This window comes from Ranitomeya variabilis, chromosome 5 (genome assembly GCF_051348905.1).
Source record: "Ranitomeya variabilis isolate aRanVar5 chromosome 5, aRanVar5.hap1, whole genome shotgun sequence".
In the NCBI taxonomy this organism is placed as follows: Eukaryota; Metazoa; Chordata; class Amphibia; order Anura; family Dendrobatidae; genus Ranitomeya; species Ranitomeya variabilis.
The window spans coordinates 672,230,053-672,251,591 of record NC_135236.1 but is presented as its reverse complement, the minus strand read 5'-3'; the positions used below and the strand labels follow the sequence as shown (position 1 = coordinate 672,251,591).

Here is a 21,539-nt window from a genome sequence, read left to right as displayed (position 1 = left end):
GCAAGGCTCTGCTATATTACTATTTATAAGTCTCCTGACATGCCGAGCTCTGCTGCGCTGCTGGGCTCTGTTACATTAGCACATGTGAGTCTCCTGACATGACTAGCATTGCTATACCGATAGGGTTTGCTACATCACCACAAGTGAGTCTGTGAACAACTCAGCTCTGCTGTACCGCTGGGCTACTTTACCAAAAGAGAGCCATCCAACATATCCAGCTCCACTATTCCGCTGGGCTCTACCACTCAGTATGTCTCTACCATAATCTCACTTACTGATCCCAGACGCCTTGGTCAAAAATAGAGCAGTAACAGACAGTCTGGTTTCATGCACGGCTATGTTTACTGCGAGCCCTATTAGATCATGAGGAAATGACTTCGGATGGACGTGTGAGACTGGTTTTATCTAGGCACGAGGAGGCAGTGGCCTCAATAGTCAAGAACAATTCCTAAATTATACTATTCCCCCATAAAGTAGATGGGTGGTCTCACTACAGTGAGGTAGTTTGGGTGAAAAACATCTAAAACTATTTGCATTCATGGATTAAAAATATCACAAACCAGTTTCAGTCATTGTAATTTGCATGGCTCCACCCATTAATACATAATCACACCCAGGAGCAACAAAGCCACACCCATTAACAAACCCAACATTGAATGTGATGAATAATATTTGTAATTTGCATGGCTCCACCTATGAATACTATAATCACACCCAGGAGCAACAAAACCACACCCATGAATAAACACACACTTGTAATTTGCATGGCTCCACCTATGAATACTATAACCACACCCAGGAGCAACAAAACCACACCCATGAATAACACAAACTTGTAATTTACATGGCTCCACCTATGAATACTATAACCACATGCAGGAGCAACAAAACCACGCCCATGAATAAACACACACTTGTAATTTGCATGGCTCCACCTATGAATACTATAACCACACCCAGGAGCAACAAAACCACGCCCATGAATAAACCCACATTTATAATTTGCATGGCTCCACCTATGAATACTATAACCACACCCAGGAGCAACAAAACCACGCCCATGAGCAGCCCTCCAATTGAATCTGATGAATGTTATCCAGTTTTTTATCCCTTAGGGGGTCATTTTTGGATCAGCTTATCAGTCTGTGACTCCAATATTGGGCCTGCAATGTTTTTCTTTAGCCTTTTAGCCTTTAAATGGAATGTGGCATCGGAAAATTACTTAAATCACAATTTTGTATTTTTCTACACGAAAAACAAAATAAAAAAAATTGTATTTGTACTTGGGGCTTTTTTTAGACTCTAACTTCCTGTTGTTACTGGAGATTCACACGCACATTAGCCACAATGGTCAGACTCTGACCCTAATGAAGCATCTAATGAGCGTGTGCAAAGGACATTATGAAAGGAGAAGGGGCTGTGCCTATTGTGATTGGTGAATCCTGTTACCAGTTCTTTTAAGCCTGCCTCTGATGATAAGGAAACTGCTGAAAACGCTTCCTGAAAGGACAGGAATTTAGGATCTAAAAAAAAAACAGTGCAAAATTACAATTTTTTTTTTATAAAGATCATGATATAAAAAAGGCATTTTTTTAAAAGACATGTAACATAAAAACCTGATCTTTTCCTTTAAGTAGAGCACAAGAATTATTGAAATTTCTGCTGAGCAGAGAACCGAGAGCGAGATCCTGGATTTTGTGCCAATAACCCAGTGCTGCAAATCTCTCATTTCTAATTACTAAGCAAGCTGCAAGACACATACCCAGAGTGCCAGCCAGTTAGGAAGTCACGCTAGCTGGGCACAACCACCCAACCTATTCACATTGTCAATGGAATTAAAACTGTAGGCATATCAGCAAAGCCGCGCCAAGAGCAACCGCACTTATACGGACACTGTGCTGCTAAATCTGGCAGGAGAAGCCCATGGTTTACTCTCACTTTGTAACCAATATGGAGATTTTCTATTACGAGACGGTCAGATGCCACAAGACTGAAGTCTTAAATTCATATAAATCATTTTTGCCCTTGGGTTTATTCAATAATTTAGCATCGTTTTCCTTCTATAGCCTCTACATTGGACTCTTTGCAGTGTGAGTCAACTAAGAACCCGTCAGTGAGCTCCTTCTCTTTTGTCTGTCGTTTTGTAGCGGATTTATGACCACAGAGCGCTTCGAAGTTGAATGTGCAACCAAAACAAACTTTTTATCGAGACCCAGTTGCAAAAAAAAAGGAATCTATCAGCAGGTTTTTGCAGCATGATGTCGGGGATGAGACCCTGATTCCAATGATGTGTCACTTGCTGATGTGCTCGCTGTACTATTGATGCAATCCCTTTTTTCTCCGCTGCAGTTCCAGCAGTTTTGGGAATGCTGAACTTGTTATAGCCCCGCCCACAGCTCTGATTGGCTGCTTTCTGTGTAGTTGGTATATCATTGGTGGGGGCGTGATTGGACTAGAAGGCACGAGGCACCAAGTCCTGGAGTGATAATCTCCTGCTGATAAAACACTGATGTTATTGAAACAGCAAAGTATAACTCAGTAAGAGACACATTGCTAGAATCAGGGTCTCTGCATCTGCATCATGAAGCCCTCAGATTACACACCAAAAAAAGTGCTGACAGATTCCGTTTAAGTACAAAAAAAGTCCCCAAAAATGGAAAACTCATTTAAACATGGGAGAGTCTTTGCTTACTTATATGTAGGCATGTGAGTGACCGAATGACCAGAAGACTCCAAAATGGCTGTCTATAGTTGGCACTTTGTAACTCCAGCTTTAGAAGGAAGAGCAACTCAAGGAGGAAAATTAGGACGAGTCTGAAAGAGCCTCTTGTAAATCAGAGATGTGAAAAGATTTGTGACCAAAGAAAAGTTGAACCCTTGTTCTAACGGGTAAGGATGATCCCAAGCATGAAGATATCACAGAACGCACCCATGGAGGAGGCCACACTTTCATCTATCCCATCCCCTTTTACTTTCTTTTCTATGGGAACTGTATTGTTCAATCAGGAGGTTGGGAACCGGCCCAAGAGTCACAAAGATGAGCTGGATGAGGACACAACCACTCGGCACTTCTGGCAAAATTCAACACCAAAATTTGCCACCGGATAGGATTTACTTCTGGCTGCATGATGTCCACTTTTGGAGGCCATTTAGTTAGGACAATTGGACATGGAGACACTCTACTTTTGGTCATGAGCGTAGGTTGGGGGTGGAAACAACACTTCTGTCCCGGATGGCAAAATTTGCCACTGGATGGAAGTTACTTCTGGCTGCTTGATGGCCACTTTTGTAGGCCATTTAGTTAGGACAATTGGACATGGTGACAATCTACTTTTGGTCATGAGCGTAGGTTGGGGGTGGAAGCAACACTTCTGTTCTGGATGGCAAAATTTGCCACTGGATGGAAGTTACTTCTGGCTGCTTGATGGCCACTTTTGGAGGCCATGTAGTTAGGACAATTGGACATGGTGACACTCTACTTTTGGTCATGAGCGTAGATTGAGGGTGGAAACAACACTCTTGTCCTGGGTGAAAAAAATTGACTCCGGATGGAAGTTATTTCTGGCTGCTTGATGGTCACTTTTGGTGGCCATGTAGTTAGGACAATTGGACATGGTGACACTCTACTTTTGGTCATGAGCATAGGTTGGGGGTGGAAACAACACTTCTGTCCTGGATGGCAAAATTTGCCACAGGATGGAAGTTACTTCTGGCTGCTTGATGGTCACTTTTGGAGGCCTTGTAGTTAGGACAGTAGGACATGGTGACACTCTACTTTTGGTCATGAGCGTAGGTTGGGGGTGGAAACAACACTTCTGTCCTGGATGGCAAAATTTGCCACAGGATGGAAGTTACTTCTGGCTGCTTGATGGTCACTTTTGGAGGCCTTGTAGTTAGGACAGTAGGACATGGTGACACTCTACTTTTGGTCATGAGCGTAGGTTGGGGGTGGAAACAACACTTCTGTCCTGGGTGACAATTTGCTACCGGATGGAAGTTACTTCTGGCTGCTTGATGGTCACTTTTGGAGGCCATGTAGTTAGGACAATAGGACATGGTGACACTCTACTTTTGGTCATAAGCGTAGGTTGGGGGTGGAAACAACACCTGGCCTGGATGGCAAAATTTGCCACCGGATAGAAGTCACTTCTGGCTCTTTGGAAGATGCTTAGTTAGGGCAATGAGGCAGATAGTCCTAGTGTCCCTTTCCCTCTAGGCCCCCACAGTTTCAAGGGTCCTGAAGATGAGTTGGAGGCGGAACACCCACTAAGAACTTTTGTCATGGGTGACAAAATCCAGTGGCAAAATACACCACAGGATTGGACTTACTTTTCTGGAAGCCAAAGTTTCAGCAAATGGGGCCAATTGCCCTTGTGTCACTTTCCCTTTAAGTCCACAGCTTTTTATACTGAACAGAACATTACGGGAGGATAAATACCGCGGATTAATTGCAGCATATTTTTTTGTCAACATCCTTTCCAGGCCTCCATACATCACGCTGAAACTGCAAATGATTAGCAACGTGATCAAAGCTCTGCCAAAAACGCGACTCTCCAGACCTCGCTCCTCTCGGTATTTCATCATCTGTCACTTCATACAAGGGGGAAAGTTTTGACGCAGCCTGTGATCTGTTATTTGTTTTTTTTCCTGGCGAGGCGCGATCCAAAGCTTTATGGCTTCTGGTGTAAAAAAAAAATGAGCCACTCGGCATTTTCTTCTGGTCTGCTTCCTCTGAATGTTAAGTGGTAATTATTCTTTCCCGTTATTTCTTTAAACTAATTATGATGCCACCGTTAGACAAACACAATAATGTCCGGATGAGCGCTCTGCTGCCGTGGATTGTGGCGCCTCGATGAGCATGTTCATTTAAAGAGACCACTAAACTTTGTCGAAAAGAGCTCCTCAGAGGTGGTGCTTACAGGGATTTGAATAAAAAGGGTGTCTCTTTACATTTAAGGGTTGTACCTGGGTGGAGCTTAACTCTTTAGTCCTCCTTGGAGGAAGGAACCTCTCTAGTATACTAATTCATGAAGATTAGACTAATTTTCCCAGGAGATTAAATTTGAGATAAATTAATTCACGGCGAATCAAAACTATTCCAATTACCCTGCAGAAATTTGTATGACACTATTCTCTTTTTTCCTCACACACTAGTCTTCACTTTTTTGCTGTCGCATACGATCTGGAATGTTTATTCAGTGTTTTAAGCCTTTTTCTTTTGATGAGCTGTGACGCCCTCCCACTATCCAGATTCACCATAAACTGGCTGCTGCATTCCCAGCCTCTGCTTTTATACTGCCTATGATAGTCCCTCCTGATTGGCTGTGATATACCGCAAGGGGTTATGGGGCTATGCTCTAGGTCAAGTGATTCTTCCCTGGGTGATGCAATGTTATACAATGTGCACAACTAATGGTAAATTGTTTGAACTTGTCGGGTGAATTCCATTAAAACAGATATGACATATTGGAGAGCTAGGATGTATGCAGTGGTGGGTGACTGGGTGACTAAACAAAGTCTACCCAGATATAGATGTTTTTGCATTACATCAAATTTTCACTTTAGTAAAATAAATAAATAAATAAATATATAATGAGAAACTCAGTAAGACACAAGGAGAGAAGTTTCTGACAGTTGTCAGAGGGATAATTAGTATTATCGGAATGTCAAATGTCATTTACTGAAGATGAAGTTGAGCTAATTATAGACCCGAGTCTGTTGTTATTCCTCAGCTCCTCTACTCCCACAGTTTACATTGAGATATTCTCATTTGTAAGGTAATTAATCAATCTATTTAACTGTTTAGAGGTAATATGTTATTCACCTTTATGCTTCTCAGCCCCAGGGACTGTCACCCCACATTATTAAAATGAAAGTCTACCATAATTGTCCGAATAGGTGGAATAGAGTTATAGAACAAATAATTCTGTCCGCCTGCAGTAACCGTTTGGGGAATTAGCTTATTGCACACTTTGCATTGACCTCAACAATGTCCTTGTATACAGTAAGCTTGTAAACTTCCCTTTGTTGTGATTGCAGACGTCCAGAAAGTCTCGTTAAATTCTTCCAATGCAGGCGATTGTTAGTTCTGCATCAGGAATAATTAAGCTACGAGCAGCTATAAAGTGGGTATGGGAGTTTTGTGGAGAGTTAACAGTGGTAGTGGTAAAGGCAATAACATTAGTAGCACAATGTTGAGAACAGGCATGAGCGCTGATCCCATCACTGTTCCTAAAGGAGGCTGTGCTGATAAACTAATAACAGTTGGTCTAGTAAACTGTGTATATATTATTGGATGGGGACGGGTAGTTAATAGGAAAAGGACAAACTTCCCTTTGCTGTGATTGCAGACATCCAGAAAGTCTCGTTAAACTCTTCCAATGCAGGTGATTGTTAGTTCTGCATCAGGAATAATTAAGCTACGAGCAGCTATAAAGAGGATATGACAGTTTTTGTGGAGAGTTAACAGTGGTAGTGGTAAAAGCAATAACATTAGTAGCACAATGTTAAGAACAGGCATGAGTGCTGATCCCATCACTGTTCCTAAAGGAGGCTGTGCTGATAAACTAATAAGGGTTGGTGTAGTAAACTGATTGTGTATATACTATTGGTTGGGGTAGTTAATAGGAAAAGGACAAACTTCCCTTTGCTGTGATTGCAGACATCCAAAAAGTCTCGTTAAACTCTTCCAATACAGGTGATTGTTAGTTCTGCATCACGAGTTATTAAGCTACGAGCAGCTATAAAGAGGATATGAGAGTTTTTGTGGAGAGTTAACAGTGGTAGTGGTGAAAGCAATAACATTAGTAGCACAATGTTGAGAACACGCATGAGTGCTAATCCCATCACTGTTCCTAAAGGAGGCTGTGCTGCTGAACTAATAACAGTTGGTCTAGTAAACTGAATGTGTATATACTACTGGATGGGGTAGTTAATCGAAAAAGGACAAACTTAAAATCCTAAATCTGGTCATATTTTAATAATTATTTTCAAAATTATAAATGGGATTGAATGGGGTTAGTCTGAAACCCATTATAGGACCTTGAAGTTAGTATCCATACAGTTCTTATGAGGATGCATGCTATAAATATATTATAGAAGTTTTTGTGGAGAATGTTAATAGCACAATAACAAAAATGATGAGAACAGGCATGGATATTGCTCCCATCACTGTTCTGAAATGAGGCTCTGCTGATTAACTAATAACAGGTAACCTAGTAAATGTTGGGAGTGTAGGATACTGAATGGGCTCATTAATATGAAAAGGTCATATTTCCATAATTATTTAAAGATCATAAATGTGATTGAGTTGAGTTAGACTGGAACCCATTAAGGGACCCATTAGTAGCATCCTCACAGTTCTTGTAAGGATTCAAAGCTGTATGAAAAGTATTGTTGAACATCTTTTTACAGACAAATGCATGTTGATTTTAAGAGACTGTCCTGACACACTTCCCAGCGCAATCTAGGAATGAGCGTGGTGAGACGCCAGGGCAAGCTGGGTGGTGCACATGCCTTGACAACAATCTAATCCCTAGTAAGTAATGAGCACCAGTTCTATTCTACCCATTGGGCACCATGGACGATACTTGAGCATCTCTCAATTGTTTCTGCAACCATTCCACCCAAAGTCCCACAGGATCACCCCACTCTGGATGGCAGATCGGGCTGGACATTATGCCTGGACAATCCTTTTAAAAGAGACTTATCTGCTGCAATATACTTTTTTTTAAACCCAATTAGTGCCAACATCTTGTATTTTCTGCTGTCTACAGGTGACACATGCTAAGTGTATTTGTGCCTATTTCTAGAAGCCATTGAGCTAAGAGCACATGAAGCATACAGGAGAGTCATTTACTTCTGAAAGAGCCCTTTCTGTCATGGTGACCTCGCCCAAATGCAAAGAACTCAGATATCCATTTTTCAATGAGTAAAATAACTTCCTTTGTTTCAATACTTAAATCCATAGTGTACGGCATGCTTAGAAATATCACTAATACAATTTAGAACTTACATGGCTTTTTTATACCCACCTTGGGTTTAATGCCAAGACTCGCAGCATTCGATGATCTGACAATCTCAGGAGAGCAAAAAAGAGGTCAAACTCTTCACTAGGGACAAGAAGTTCTGAAAATTCTACAGAGTGAGGATGGACTATGAGATCATGTGAAGCTCAAAGGTGGCATGCTACTTCTGAACCAGTTTCCAGACTCTGCATGAAAACAGCTGACCCTCACATATATAAAAAGCGTCAAGTTGGCACTGTATACTGGATATGAAAATTCAGGTCTCCTACAGAAGGCTGAATTTTAGTGTCAGTATTATAGCTGCAAGAGCTGGATCCCCAATCACATGAGGACTATGACAATATTAACTTTGGGTCTAGTAATGGGATCCAGGCTAACCCCACTAAATATCAGTTATGATATTGACAACTATTATAGGAATATGAACAGGTTAGGGTATGCTATGGTAAAAAACATTATCTTTATCAATTCCTTTTCCAATTAATTCCCTTAAAAAGCAGCATACACACTCCAAACTTCCAATGTTTTCTTATTATGAAGTACCTGTGGGTACCGTAATGGGTTATATGCTAACCCCATTCAATATTAGTTACTTAAGACCCTAAACAATTTGGAAATATGACCAGATAACGGATGTCTATGGTCTAATATTCATCTTTAATTAGGTCCATTTTCCACTAATTCTCCTATAAAGTAGCATCTACACTCCAAATCAACTAAACCTGTCATTATTGGTTAATCAGAAGAGCCTGCTTGACATTTTTCAGAAACAGGGAAGAAAGCAGTCACATTTCATTCTTTAGTGATCTAAGCACTTAAATATTATTCTTGGTCAACAGAACACCCACCAGTGTGAACAGGGGTAGAACAGTCAATGACAATATCAAGGGTTTTGTGTGATCAATGTGAGTGTTGTTTTTTGTACGGCAAGTGAAGGCGCACTCCATTTTGACAATGTTTTGAGAGGTCATTTTCCTCACTACTTAAAGAGATATCACGACAGATGGAAAGCTCCGAAATTGGCAGAATCCGCAGTGTTAATTGCAATCGTCAGCTGTGCTATTACCTAATACCTACAGTACGCTCCCTGCAATATACCCTACAAGTATAAAGCTTTACTAATAGGAACAAAGGTATCTATGACAATAATGAAAATGGAAAAAAAGCCGGATTAAAGTCTTTTTGTAATTCTGGTTTTATAGCTTTTCAAGGGCAACAATAGCAGTGTTAAGTGGAGGTTGAGCAACAGCTGAAATGCACAGAAAAGACATATACAAGAATAACACAGAATATGCAACTATCTGCCTTCAGAATGTGACCCCAGTATCATTATTCTATGGAAGAGGTTAGAAATGGAAAAAGTGCAGCAACAGGCGTCAAAGGGTTCCCGAGAATAGAAAAACATAACCGATTTTTTTTTTTACCAAAAGGAGATGTAACTCAGGGTGAAAAACAACAGCAGCATAGTGAGTGCAGCTCTGAGGTATAATACAGGATTTAACTCAGGATCAGTAATGTAATGTATGTACACAGTGACTGCACCAGCAGAATAGTGAGTGCAGCTCTGGGGTATAATACAGGATGTAACTCAGGATCAGTAATGTAATGTATGTACACAGTGACTGCACCAGCAGAATAGTGAGTGCAGCTCTGAGGTATAATACAGGATTTAACTCAGGATCAGTAATGTAATGTATGTACACAGTGACTGCACCAGCAGAATAGTGAGTGCAGCTCTGGGGTATAATACAGGATGTAGCTCAGGATCAGTAATGTAATGTATGTACACAGTGACTGCACCAGCAGAATAGTGAGTGCGGCTCTGGAGTATAATACAGGGTGTAACTCAGGATCAGTAATGTAATGTATGTACACAGTGACTGCACCAGCAGAATAGTGAGCGCAGCTCTGGAGTATAATACAGGATGTAACTCAGGATCAGTAATGTAATATATGTACACAGTGACTGCACCAGCAGAATAGTGAGTGCAGCTCTGGGGTATAATACAGGATGTAACTCAGAATCAGTAATGTAATGTACAGTATTACACAGTGACTGCTCCAGCAGAATAGTGAGTGCAGCTCTGGGGTATAATACAGGATGTAACTCAGAATCAGTAATGTAATGTATGTACACAGTGACTGCACCAGCAGAATAGTGAGTGCAGCTCTGGAGTATAATACAGGATGTAACTCAGGATCAGTAATGTAATGTATGTACACAGTGACTGCACCAGCAGAATAGTGAGGGCAGCTCTGGGGTATAATACAGGATGTAACTCAGAATTAGTAATGTAATGTATGTACACAGTGACTGCACCAGCAGTATAGTGAGTGCAGCTCTGGGGTATAATACAGGATTTAACTCAGGATCAGTAATGTAATGTATGTACACAGTGATTGCACCAGCAGAATAGTGAGTGCAGCTCTGGGGTATAATACAGGATGTAACTCAGGATCAGTAATGTAATGTATGTACACAGTGACTGCACCAGCAGAATAGTGAGTGCAGCTCTGGGGTATAATACAGGATGTAACTCAGGATCAGTAATGTAATGTGTGTACACAGTGACTGCACCAGCAGAATAGTGAGTGCAGCTCTGGGGTATAATACAGGATGTAACTCAGAATCAGTAATGTAATGTACAGTATTACACAGTGACTGCTCCAGCAGAATAGTGAGTGCAGCTCTGGGGTATAATACAGGATGTAACTCAGAATCAGTAATGTAATGTATGTACACAGTGACTGCACCAGCAGAATAGTGAGTGCAGCTCTGGGGTATAATACAGAATGTAGCTCAGGATCAGTAATGTAATGTATGTACACAGTGACTGCACCAGCAGAATAGTGAGTGCAGCTCTGGAGTATAATACACGATGTAACTCAGGATCAGTAATGTAATGTATGTACACAGTGACTGCACTAGCAGAATGGTGAGTGCAGCTCTGGGGTATAATACAGGATGTATCTCAGGATCAGTAATGTAATGTACACAGTGACTGCACCAGCAGAATATTGAGTGCAGCTCTGGGGTATAATACAGGACGTAGCTCAGGATCAGTAATGTAATGTATGTACACAGTGACTGCACCAGCAGAATAGTGAGTGCAGCTCTGGGGTATAATACAGGATGTATCTCAGGATCAGTAATGTAATGTACACAGTGACTGCACCAGCAGAATATTGAGTGCAGCTCTGGGGTATAATACAGGACGTAGCTCAGGATCAGTAATGTAATGTATGTACACAGTGACTGCACCAGCAGAATAGTGAGTGCAGCTCTGGGGTATAATACAGGATGTAAGTCAGGATCAGTAATGTGAGTACACAGTGACTGCACCAGCAGAATAGTGAGTGCAGCTCTGGGGTATAATACAGGATGTAACTCAGAATCAGTAATGTAATGTACAGTATTACACAGTGACTGCTCCAGCAGAATAGTGAGTGCAGCTCTGGGGTATAATACAGGATGTAACTCAGAATCAGTAATGTAATGTATGTACACAGTGACTGCACCAGCAGAATAGTGAGTGCAGCTCTGGAGTATAATACAGGATGTAACTCAGGATCAGTAATGTAATGTATGTACACAGTGACTGCACCAGCAGAATAGTGAGGGCAGCTCTGGGGTATAATACAGGATGTAACTCAGGATCAGTAATGTATGTACACAGTGACTGCACCAGCACAATAGTGAGTGCAGCTCTGGGGTATAATACAGGAGGTAACTCAGGATCAGTAATGTAGTGTATGTACACAGTGACTGCACCAGCAGAATAGTGAGTGCAGCTCTGGAGTATAATACAGGGTGTAACTCAGGATCAGTAATGTAATGTATGTACACAGTGACTGCACCAGCAGAATAGTGAGCGCAGCTCTGGAGTATAATACAGGATGTAACTCAGGATCAGTTAATGTAATGTATGTACACAGTGACTGCACCTGCAGAATAGTGAGTGCAGCTCTGGGGTATAATAAAGGATGTAGCTCAGGATCAGTAATGTAATGTATGTACACAGTGACTGCACCAGCAGAATAGTGAGTGCAGCTCTGGAGTATAATACACGATGTAACTCAGGATCAGTAATGTAATGTATGTACACAGTGACTGCACCAGCAGAATAGTGAGTGCAGCTCTGGGGTATAATACAGGATGTAACTCAGGATCAGTAATGTAATGTGTGTACACAGTGACTGCACCAGCAGAATAGTGAGTGCAGCTCTGGGGTATAATACAGGATGTAACTCAGAATCAGTAATGTAATGTACAGTATTACACAGTGACTGCTCCAGCAGAATAGTGAGTGCAGCTCTGGGGTATAATACAGGATGTAACTCAGAATCAGTAATGTAATGTATGTACACAGTGACTGCACCAGAAGAATAGTGAGTGCAGCTCTGGGGTATAATACAGGATGTAACTCAGGATCAGTAATGTATGTACACAGTGACTGCACCAGCAGAATAGTGAGTGCAGCTCTGGGGTATAATACAGGATGTAACTCAGAATCAGTAATGTAATGTACAGTATTACACAGTGACTGCTCCAGCAGAATAGTGAGTGCAGCTCTGGGGTATAATACAGGATGTAACTCAGAATCAGTAATGTAATGTATGTACACAGTGACTGCACCAGCAGAATAGTGAGTGCAGCTCTGGGGTATAATACAGAATGTAGCTCAGGATCAGTAATGTAATGTATGTACACAGTGACTGCACCAGCAGAATAGTGAGTGCAGCTCTGGAGTATAATACACGATGTAACTCAGGATCAGTAATGTAATGTATGTACACAGTGACTGCACCAGCAGAATGGTGAGTGCAGCTCTGGGGTATAATACAGGATGTATCTCAGGATCAGTAATGTAATGTACACAGTGACTGCACCAGCAGAATATTGAGTGCAGCTCTGGGGTATAATACAGGACGTAGCTCAGGATCAGTAATGTAATGTATGTACACAGTGACTGCACCAGCAGAATAGTGAGTGCAGCTCTGGGGTATAATACAGGATGTATCTCAGGATCAGTAATGTAATGTACACAGTGACTGCACCAGCAGAATATTGAGTGCAGCTCTGGGGTATAATACAGGACGTAGCTCAGGATCAGTAATGTAATGTATGTACACAGTGACTGCACCAGCAGAATAGTGAGTGCAGCTCTGGGGTATAATACAGGATGTAAGTCAGGATCAGTAATGTGAGTACACAGTGACTGCACCAGCAGAATAGTGAGTGCAGCTCTGGGGTATAATACAGGATGTAACTCAGAATCAGTAATGTAATGTACAGTATTACACAGTGACTGCTCCAGCAGAATAGTGAGTGCAGCTCTGGGGTATAATACAGGATGTAACTCAGAATCAGTAATGTAATGTATGTACACAGTGACTGCACCAGCAGAATAGTGAGTGCAGCTCTGGAGTATAATACAGGATGTAACTCAGGATCAGTAATGTAATGTATGTACACAGTGACTGCACCAGCAGAATAGTGAGGGCAGCTCTGGGGTATAATACAGGATTTAACTCAGGATCAGTAATGTATGTACACAGTGACTGCACCAGCACAATAGTGAGTGCAGCTCTGGGGTATAATACAGGAGGTAACTCAGGATCAGTAATGTAATGTATGTACACAGTGACTGCACCAGCAGAATAGTGAGTGCAGCTCTGGAGTATAATACAGGGTGTAACTCAGGATCAGTAATGTAATGTATGTACACAGTGACTGCACCAGCAGAATAGTGAGCGCAGCTCTGGAGTATAATACAGGATGTAACTCAGGATCAGTTAATGTAATGTATGTACACAGTGACTGCACCTGCAGAATAGTGAGTGCAGCTCTGCGGTATAATACAGGATGTAACTCAGGATCAGTAATGTAATGTGTGTACACAGTGACTGCACCAGCAGAATAGTGAGTGCAGCTCTGGGGTATAATACAGGATGTAACTCAGGATCAGTAATGTAATGTATGTACACAGTGACTGCTCCAGCAGGATAGTGGGTGCAGCTCTGCTCAGCTGCTGCTCATTGTCCTAATTGTGGGTGCGGTCGCTGCTGAACCTGCTGTGTGCTCCTGAGCTCCTGGGAACCACCACCTCTCCACCCGGGGACCTGCTCTCTCTCTCTTACCCAGGGAGGGAGTGGGTTTCCTGGGATGAGTGAAGGAGCCAAGTCCCAGGCTTCTGCTTCCCGGACCAGGCTGGCGGGGAGCAGAAGGAACCAGCAACCAGCCTGCACATCAGAAGATTCGGGGGTGAGACGCTCCACCAGGAGTCGCAGCAATGTGGCTCCTACTCCCCCCAGGTCTGCAGAGACCCAGAGAAGCCGCAAGGCTTCCATGGAGGAGAAGCCTGCTAGCGTGCAAGATAGCGGTCCTTCCGGAGGAAAGCTGAGTGCTCACGGAGGTGAAGCCGACCTCACTGAGGAGGGTTGGGCGCTGCAGAGCCCCCGGGAGTCTGTGTCCACCTATGCCTCCCGGGTCATGAGCCACCTCCGTGAGTATGAAGACGCAAGCAAGACCATCACGAGGCTCCGAGAGGAGCTGCGCTGCACAAGCAACAAAGCTGCAGGTTCCTCCAAACCGAGGAAGAATCAGTTCCAGGCGGAGGTAAGGAGACTGAAAGATGACAACAATGAGCTTGAAGTCAGAAAAGCTTTCATCAGAGAAAAAAGTGGACCGTTTAAGGAAAAACTTATTAATGAAGATCGATTCAGAGAAATGGCTGATAACAGAGAGCAAAGGCAGATGGGGCTGCAGCCTGAGAGCCAGGTGGATGATGATGATGATGATGATGATGAGAAGGAGGATGACCAGCAGAAAGCCCCACCTGGCAGCCTGCTTTGTCACTCACAGGCCACGTGCAGCGAGGTCCCTGCTGGACAGGCGACAATGACATCTCATCGCAGTTCTGCTGGCTCTGGGGAGGACAGTGACGACATCGGCCAGGGAGGGGCGCTAATGGCAGAGATCAAGCTCCTGGAGTCCCTAGTGTGCCTTCAGAACTTCCATCTTGGTGATGATTTACCAGAGGAGGCACCTGGGGGCCAGAGAAAAAAAAAAAGGCAAAGAAAACCACCAAGCCAAAGCTGCAGGAAGCGGTAAGCTATGTGTATGCCCCCCTCCCTGTACCCCCTGAGTCGGCTGCAGGGTCAGCTCGCTGTATAAGCCCCGTTGCCCAGCCCAGCCCGGGTTCTGCTGTGGATCCGGTGCAAAGGCACGGGGAGATTACAAAGCAATGTAGTGAGGCGCAGAGATCCGTCTCTGCTTGTAGTAGCGGGGACGTAGCAGCAGGTGCATCAGCCGAGAGGCTGGACAGTGAGGGCAGCCCGGCGGCAGGCGAAAAATCAGGCCACGACACTGTGGTGCGCTCCCAAGTGGGAGGGGGGAGCAGCACGGTGTCAGGGGCAGCTCCGGTAGCCTCGGTGCCCCTGAATGCTGTTGCCGTTGATCACTTAGTTGAGAAGCGGCGGCAGTGTGAGGGGGTTACCGGGGCTGGGCGTTCTGGTCCTCCCACTAAAGTCCTGTTCCGTGTTGGCGTCGCTGGTCAACAAGATGCTGATATGAAGGATCAGCGGCGCGCCACAGCGGCGAAAGATCAGCGGCGCTTGGTGTCAGCAGTAAAGCAGTAGAAAATATCATCTGATGATGCGGAGGGCACACGTAAGACCAGGGGTGAGGTCACCTCCAGTTCTGTGGAGGAGACTCAGCCCCTTGTGCCTGATGATGCGGAGGTCAAAATGTCATCCCCTGTTGTCACTGGTCCAGCAGGAGTGAATGTGGTGGTCTGTATGGATGAGGAAAAGTCTTTGTCTAGTGGTGTGGTTGCTGGTTTGGTAGAGGGTGAGGGGGTTATGGAGGTGGGTAATGGTGATGCTGTTGGTGTGGATGTGGTCACTGGTCCGGTTGCCCCCCCGGTGGTGGCAGCACCTGTCAGGAGTTTTGCCGCTGTCACCTCCGGGGGAAATAGGGCATCCTCCTCGTCTCTGGGCTCTGGGGACGGCATGTTGCAACGGCATCTCCTGGAGGCTCTAAAGAAGGGAGAGAGATCACTAATGGTAGAGGGTCGAGAGGTTGATCTATCCTTCTGGATAGAGAGACATTGCCTCGGGGCCTTCCGAGAGCAAAGAGGGGGGGATACAGTGTGGTCCCTCCCAACAGCTGGGCCACGTAGTGTGCGTAGGAATGTGGTCCGTCTTCGGTGGAGGGGCAGTGATGCGTGTCCTCCAAGGTCTAAAGTTGTGGAGCTCCTGCTGAGGATGGGCTTCAAGGCGATTGACATCTATGCCTTGATACATCCCTATTCCACACCTGAGTTTGATGTCAGCTTTGTTCGGCCGGAGGGGCTTGAGCTCTTCTGGTCGAACTATGAGTTGGCAAAAAATGAGCCTGGCTGGCGAGACTTTACCGTTCAGGTGGTTGTTGTGATTTTGCTTTTTGCTCCCTCTAGTGGTCATTAGTGATTTGACTCTGGAGCGTCTGTCCTTTCCTATATCCTCACCTGGGCCGTTAGTTCAGGGGCGTTGCTATATAAGCTCCCTGGACCTTCAGTTCAATGCCTGGCATCGTTGAAATCAGAGCTAATCTGTTGTGCTCTTGTCCTCTGATCCTGGTTCCTGTTTTTCAAGCTAAGTCTGCTTCCTTGCTTTTTGCTTTTGTTTTGTTTGGTATTTTTGTTCAGCTTGTTCCTATCTGTATCCTGACCTTTGCTGGAAGCTCTAGGGGGCTGGTGTTCTCCCCCCGGACCGTTAGACGGTTCGGGGGTTCTTGAATCTCCAGCGTGGATTTTTATAGGGTTTTTGTTGACCAGATAAGTTATCTTGCTATATTCTGCTATTAGTAAGCTGGCCTCTCTTTGCTGAACCTGGTTCATTTCTGTGTTTGTCATTTCCTCTTACCTCACCGTTATTATTTGTGGGGGGCTTGTATCTTGCTTTGGGGTCCCTTTCTCTGGAGGCAAGAGAGGTCTTTGTTTTCTTCTCCTAGGGGTAGTTAGGTTCTCCGGCTGGCGCGAGTCATCTAGCGATCACCGTAGGCATGATCCCCGGCTACTTCTAGTGTTGGCGTTAGGAGTAGCTATTTGGTCAACCCAGTTACCACAGCCCTATGAGCTGGATTTTTGTATCTTGCAGACTTACACGTTCCTCTGAGACCCTGTCCACTGGGGTCATAACAGGTGGTGTCTCGCCAAAACCAAGTCAAGAAAGTGACCGTGATGACTTGTAACGAGTCGCTTTCTTGTTACGACATCATGACGTGGCTTGGCCGGTATGGAGAGGTGGTAGAAATGCCAAAGAAAAACCGTGACGAGTTTGGTATCTGGTCAGGGGCCTGGACGTTTATGGTAAAACTTAAGCGTTCAGGGGGTACGGTTGCCCACATACCATCATCTGCCTTCCTGGGTAGGGATCGTATCCTGGTCTTCTACCAGGGGCAACCGAAGCTCTGTCACAGGTGCGGCGACCCCACACACTTCAGCGCAAACTGCACTGTGCAGAAGTGTGCATTGTGTGGGGATATTGGCCATCTTGCTGCATCTTGTGTGGAGATTAGGTGCCACCTGTGTGGTGAGTTAGGTCACCCATTCAGCCGTTGTCCTCGCTCCTTCGCTAACGCAGTCGTGACCCCGGTGGGAGAAAGCCGTGAGGCTGATTCTGCTGGGGAAGGGACTAGCAGGGGTGAGGGAGCTGAGGGGCCAAGGAAGAAAAGCAATAAAAAGACGCCTGCCCAGCTAAGGCGTCTAGACAAGCGCAGACAGGATAGGGAGCTGGGCGAGCCTCGGGCTACTGGGGCGGCTCCTGTCCTGGACGCCAGTCTTGCTGCTGAGGCCCCGAGGGATGATGAGTTGGATGAAGAGGTCAGGAGGATCCACAGGGAGGAAAGTGCCACTGCCTCAGAGTCCTCCCATTATGAAAGTATGGATGAGGATAATAGGCAGTGGCTAGAGAACAAGCGTAAGCTCGGCACCAAAAAGAAGAGAAAGAAGGGAGATAAAAAATCTTCTCCCGCTCTGACCAAGGTACCTAAGGAAGGAAAAACCGACTCCCCTCTGGTTGGTCTTTCTAACCGGTTCCAAGCCCTTGAAAACATCTCTTCCTCTGAGGAGGAAGCTGAGGGTGAGGTTCTGGCTTCGGCGGGGCTCACAGGAGACGCCGAGTCTCCTGCTTCGGGGAATGTAAGATCCTTGGAGGGAGGGACTGGCCCAGAGTCCGGAGACGAGGACGATAAAAATAAAAATCGCATGGGAATGGATACTTCATTGTCATTAAAGAGGGGGAAGGATTCCTCCTCTGAGGCAGAGGATAAGGGTAGTGGGAAAAAGAAAGCCATCTAACTCAATCACCAATGATGGCGGAACCCACTCCGTTGACGCTGGCGTCCATTAATGTCGCCAGCATAAAGTCAAATACAGCTAGATTTGCGGCCTTTGATTTTCTCAGCCGGGTTGAAGCTGACATTTTCTTTTTGCAAGAGACCAGGCTGCCAAACATGGCAGATGTGTTTAAAGCTAAGAGGGAGTGGAGACTCGGGCCCTCCTATTGGTCTCTTGCGGCCGAGCCGTATAGCGGAGTGGCGGTCCTTTTTACCGCACCGGTGGAATGCCGACGGGTTATTGAGTTAGAAATGGGGAGGTGCCTGATCTTAGATGTCCTCATGAAGGGACAAGAGCTCCGGCTCATCAACATCTATGGTCCCCAATCTAAGTGGGACCGGAAGTGTCTCTTTATGAGGATCAAGCCCTACCTTTTTACAAGTCGGCAGGTTGTCTTTGGAGGGGACTTCAATGCTGTCACGAGGCCCCGAGATAGAGGAGGTTCCAGAGACAAGCTGACTTATGATAGCGTCGCCCTTAATAGTATAGCTAGTGAGGCTCGCCTGGTGGATGTCCACATTCGGCACACCCCAGGCCACGAGGGGTTCACCTATCATAGAGGTAACTGTAGGTCCAGAATAGATAGGTTTTATTTAAAGGAGGAAGCTGTCTCTTCAGCAGTGTCTGTTGTTGAGGTGGAGTTCTCCGACCACTGTTTAATTTTGTTTTCTCTGAATGTTAGAGACCCTCCGGATGGGAAGAGGCTTTTGGAGGCTCAATTCCTCTCTCTTGGAAGAAGCGGAGATAAGACAGTCCTTTGAGGATTTTCTTCAGAGCCAGGTACCCTTACTGGATCTTTGTAGTAGTAGGTCAGAGTGGTGGGAGATGTTCAAGGAAAGGGTGGCGAGATTCTTCCGCCAGCTCTTGAGCCTCAGGAATCTGAGCAGGTACCGCCTGTATCAGGGTCTGAGGAGGAAACTCGAACATCTTGTCTCAACTGGAGGTAGCCGCGAGGAGATCTCCAGAGTGAAATCTTTGCTTATGAGGTGTCAGTACGATAGACACGCATCTTTGGTTTTTGAGAGGGATTACGGGAAGTACCGCTCGCCCGACCCTTACAGAAACTGCAAGATGTCAGTGAATAGTAAAGTAGTTACAGGACTGGTCGACACTACGGGGTCCCTGAGGCGATCCAGATCAGGGATCCTGGAGGTTGTCAGATCCTTCTACTCGCACCTCTTGGGGAAGAGGGATCTTGATTGGGATGAGATGTCGGCTTTCCTGGCTGAAGCCTTCCCCGAACCATGGGTAGACCCCTCTCTTGACAGTTTGTCAGAAATGATCAGGGAAGAGGAAGTTCAGTTGGCGATTGAAGGGCTTGCCCAAAAAAAATCGCCTGGTCCAGATGGCTTAACATCTGAATTCTATAAGACCTTTAAGGACGTTTTGGTTCCCCTCTTGACTGAGGTATTCAATGAGTGTCTTTCCTCGGGCACTCTGCCGAAGTCAATGAGGAGGTCTGCTCTGATCATCTTGTCAAAGGGTAAGGACCCATCTTGCATTGAGAACTGGCGTCCCATAGCGCTTCTCAATGCAGACAGGAAGGTTCTGGCAAAGGTGCTGTTTAATCGGCTGGTGAAATTTGCACCCCGACTCCTTTCGGAGGCCCAGCATTGCTCTGTTCCAGGCCGCAGCACATTTAGTGCTGTGCTCAGTGTCCGAGAGGCAGTGGAGCAGGGTAGGGCTGGTCACTGGAAGGGGTACATGCTGTCACTGGACCAGGCAAAAGCGTTTGATCGGGTTAAACACGAGTACCTCTGGTCCATCCTTCTGAGATATGGCCTGCCGGGGGGGTTTGTTGATTGGCTTAAGACCTTGTACAATGGGGCAGAGAGTTTCCTGCTTGTGAATGGTTGGATTGGCAGCTCTTTTGAGGTTGGGTCCGGTGTTCGCCAGGGTTGTCCCTTGAGCCCGCTGCTGTACGTGTTTGCGATTGACCCTCTTGTTAGGAGGGTGGAGCGTGGACCGTTGGCCGGGATCGGGATGGACCAGGCAGCACCGGAGGCCACTCTGAGGGTGGTGGCGTATGCCGATGATGTCACCGTGTTTGTTTCCTCTCACGAGGAGGCAGGGTGGCTGATGTCAGAGGTAGATCACTACTCGGAGGCATCCGGGTCCAAGATCAACCGGGATAAGTGTGAGAGTCTCTGGCTGGGAGGAGGTGATCCTGGTTTTGATCTCCCGGACACCCTTCCAGGACCCAAAATCTCTGCAAAAATCCTTGGCATCGAATTTGGCCAGGGGGATTACCCCCAAAAAAATTGGGACAGCAGGCTAGAGATCGCCACTCAGAAGGTGAACCAATGGAAGGGTTGGTCTTTGACCCTAAGGGAAAGGGTAAACCTGATCAAAACTTACCTGCTCCCTTTACTGATTTATCTGGGCAGTGTGTGCATCTTGCCGGAATCTCTCTGGACTCGGGTCTACAGTTTGTTCTTCCAACTGTTATGGGGGAATAGACTGAACCTGGTCAAGAGGGAGGTTACTTACCGTACGAGGAGACTAGGAGGGTTGGGTATGGTCAACCCTGTGGTATTCCTTGTGGATACCTTCATTAAGATCAATATTGCAAACCTCTGGAAAGAGAGGGCTCCTCCGTGGGTATTCTCCTGTAGGGGATGGTTTCAGCGTTTCTTCCAGGAATGGGAGACAGGAGGGCAAGTGAAGGATCTTCGCACACCGCATGGACATCTTCCGGCTTACGCTACCTTGGTTCTGAAGGTAATTCGTCGGTGGGGTCTGGGAATGTGGGAGATCAGGACTCTGCCAAGGAAACTCCTTGACAATAGGGTTCTGTTGACCCATTTCCAGAGGCCTCTGGCGCTCAGGGACTGCCCAAGTCGGGATCTTGGGGTGGGTTTACATCTTTTGAATTCTATCCGGATCCCCTCGAAGTTTTGGGACTTGGCTTGGCGCTGCTTCCATGGGAAACTGTGTGTGAGGGACAATCTGAAGTGTAGGAGCTCTGAGGACAGGAATTGTCCTCGGGAGCATTGTGGTACCTTGCTGGAAAGCATGGACCACTTCCTGCTTCATTGTCCCTTCAACACAGAGGTGTACAACAGGGTGGGCGACTTAATTGGCTGGTCTCGGCTGGCCGGTCTCTCCTATGCGGAATGGGCCTATGGAG

The 21,539-nt window shown here is 45.6% G+C and overlaps 2 protein-coding genes across 2 annotated transcripts in view; one reads left to right on the top strand and one right to left on the bottom strand.

The window, feature by feature from the left end:
• The window catches only part of LARGE1 (LARGE xylosyl- and glucuronyltransferase 1), a 431,493-nt gene that overhangs the window by 354,927 nt on the left and 55,027 nt on the right, over positions 1–21,539 (bottom strand). The gene's annotated exons all lie outside the window — the stretch shown is intronic.
• Positions 16,301–21,539, top strand: part of LOC143775161 (uncharacterized) — a 32,907-nt gene continuing 27,668 nt past the window's right edge. The window contains exons 1-2 of the mRNA XM_077263002.1: positions 16,301–16,451; positions 17,213–18,211. Coding sequence (XP_077119117.1) covers positions 17,252–18,211 — 960 coding nt within the window. The 5' untranslated portion in view covers positions 16,301–16,451; positions 17,213–17,251. The remainder of the gene's footprint in view (positions 16,452–17,212; positions 18,212–21,539) is intronic.